Source organism: Myotis davidii, unplaced genomic scaffold (genome assembly GCF_000327345.1).
Source record: "Myotis davidii unplaced genomic scaffold, ASM32734v1 scaffold223, whole genome shotgun sequence".
Taxonomy (NCBI): Eukaryota; Metazoa; Chordata; class Mammalia; order Chiroptera; family Vespertilionidae; genus Myotis; species Myotis davidii.
The window spans coordinates 4,860,629-4,861,504 of NW_006294609.1; the positions used below are offsets into that span (position 1 = coordinate 4,860,629).

The 876-nt window shown below is 48.9% G+C and overlaps 1 protein-coding gene across 1 annotated transcript in view; it reads right to left on the bottom strand.

Moving 5' to 3' along the window:
- The window catches only part of HECTD4 (HECT domain containing E3 ubiquitin protein ligase 4), a 142,193-nt gene that overhangs the window by 53,404 nt on the left and 87,913 nt on the right, over positions 1-876 (bottom strand). The window contains exon 40 of the mRNA XM_015567364.1: positions 131-266. Within this exon, the coding sequence (XP_015422850.1) occupies positions 131-266 (136 nt within the window). The remainder of the gene's footprint in view (positions 1-130; positions 267-876) is intronic.

Here is an 876-nt window from a genome sequence, read left to right on the forward strand (position 1 = left end):
CTGGGAAACAGGGAACAAGTATAACTGGCCAATACAGGAAATCTCGCTTTCCTAAAAATGTCCCTTGCTAGGCATAATTCAAAAAGAACCCTAGTTTCCTTCCTCAGTTCAGCAGCAACACCGCACTGACCTTTTCTGCCGTTGTGGTCCATATCTGAGCGGCATTTGATTCAGGTGCCATTAGCAAGCTATGCAGCAGGGCGATCACTTCCGCAGCCATGCTGTTTGCCACATGCCCACTGATGAAGGGTCGGACAGGATCGGTCCTGCAAGTGCCAATGGGGAACACTGTCAGTGCCCAGTGCCATGGTTAAGAATGTCAAGAAGTGGCTTTTAGTGTTGGTGTCAGAATTCACTGACTGAGAAGAAGCTAAGTTATCATTAGGAAGAAGTCTTTTCGGTAACTAAGACTCTTCTGAAATGATGAACCTCCGATTTTGATGGTGCAAGCCATAGGATCTTAGGATCAAGGAGACCGACTGTACCTGTACTGCTCACAAGCATGGAACACCTGGCAAATGCATTCACCCACTCCTCTCCCAGAAAGAAGCTCATGTGCACAGCAGGGATGGTGGGAAGGATTGTTTGGAAGAAGTAAAGGCAGCAAGGCCAGAGTTCACTAACACTCAAAAAACTGTAGCTGGTGTTTGTGGTTTTGGCCTTTCTCAGAATAACAAACCTCTGAAAAAATAAATGTGCCCTGGCTGCTAAGGCTCAGTTGGTCGAGCATCATCCTGTGCACTGAAAGGTCGCCGGTTCAATTCCCGGTCAGGGCACATACCCAGGTTTCGGGTTTGATCCCTGGGCAGGGTGCGTTCTCTGTCCCACAGGCAGAAACCTCCCTGATGGATGCCTTCTTGGTGGGGAAAAGGTCCC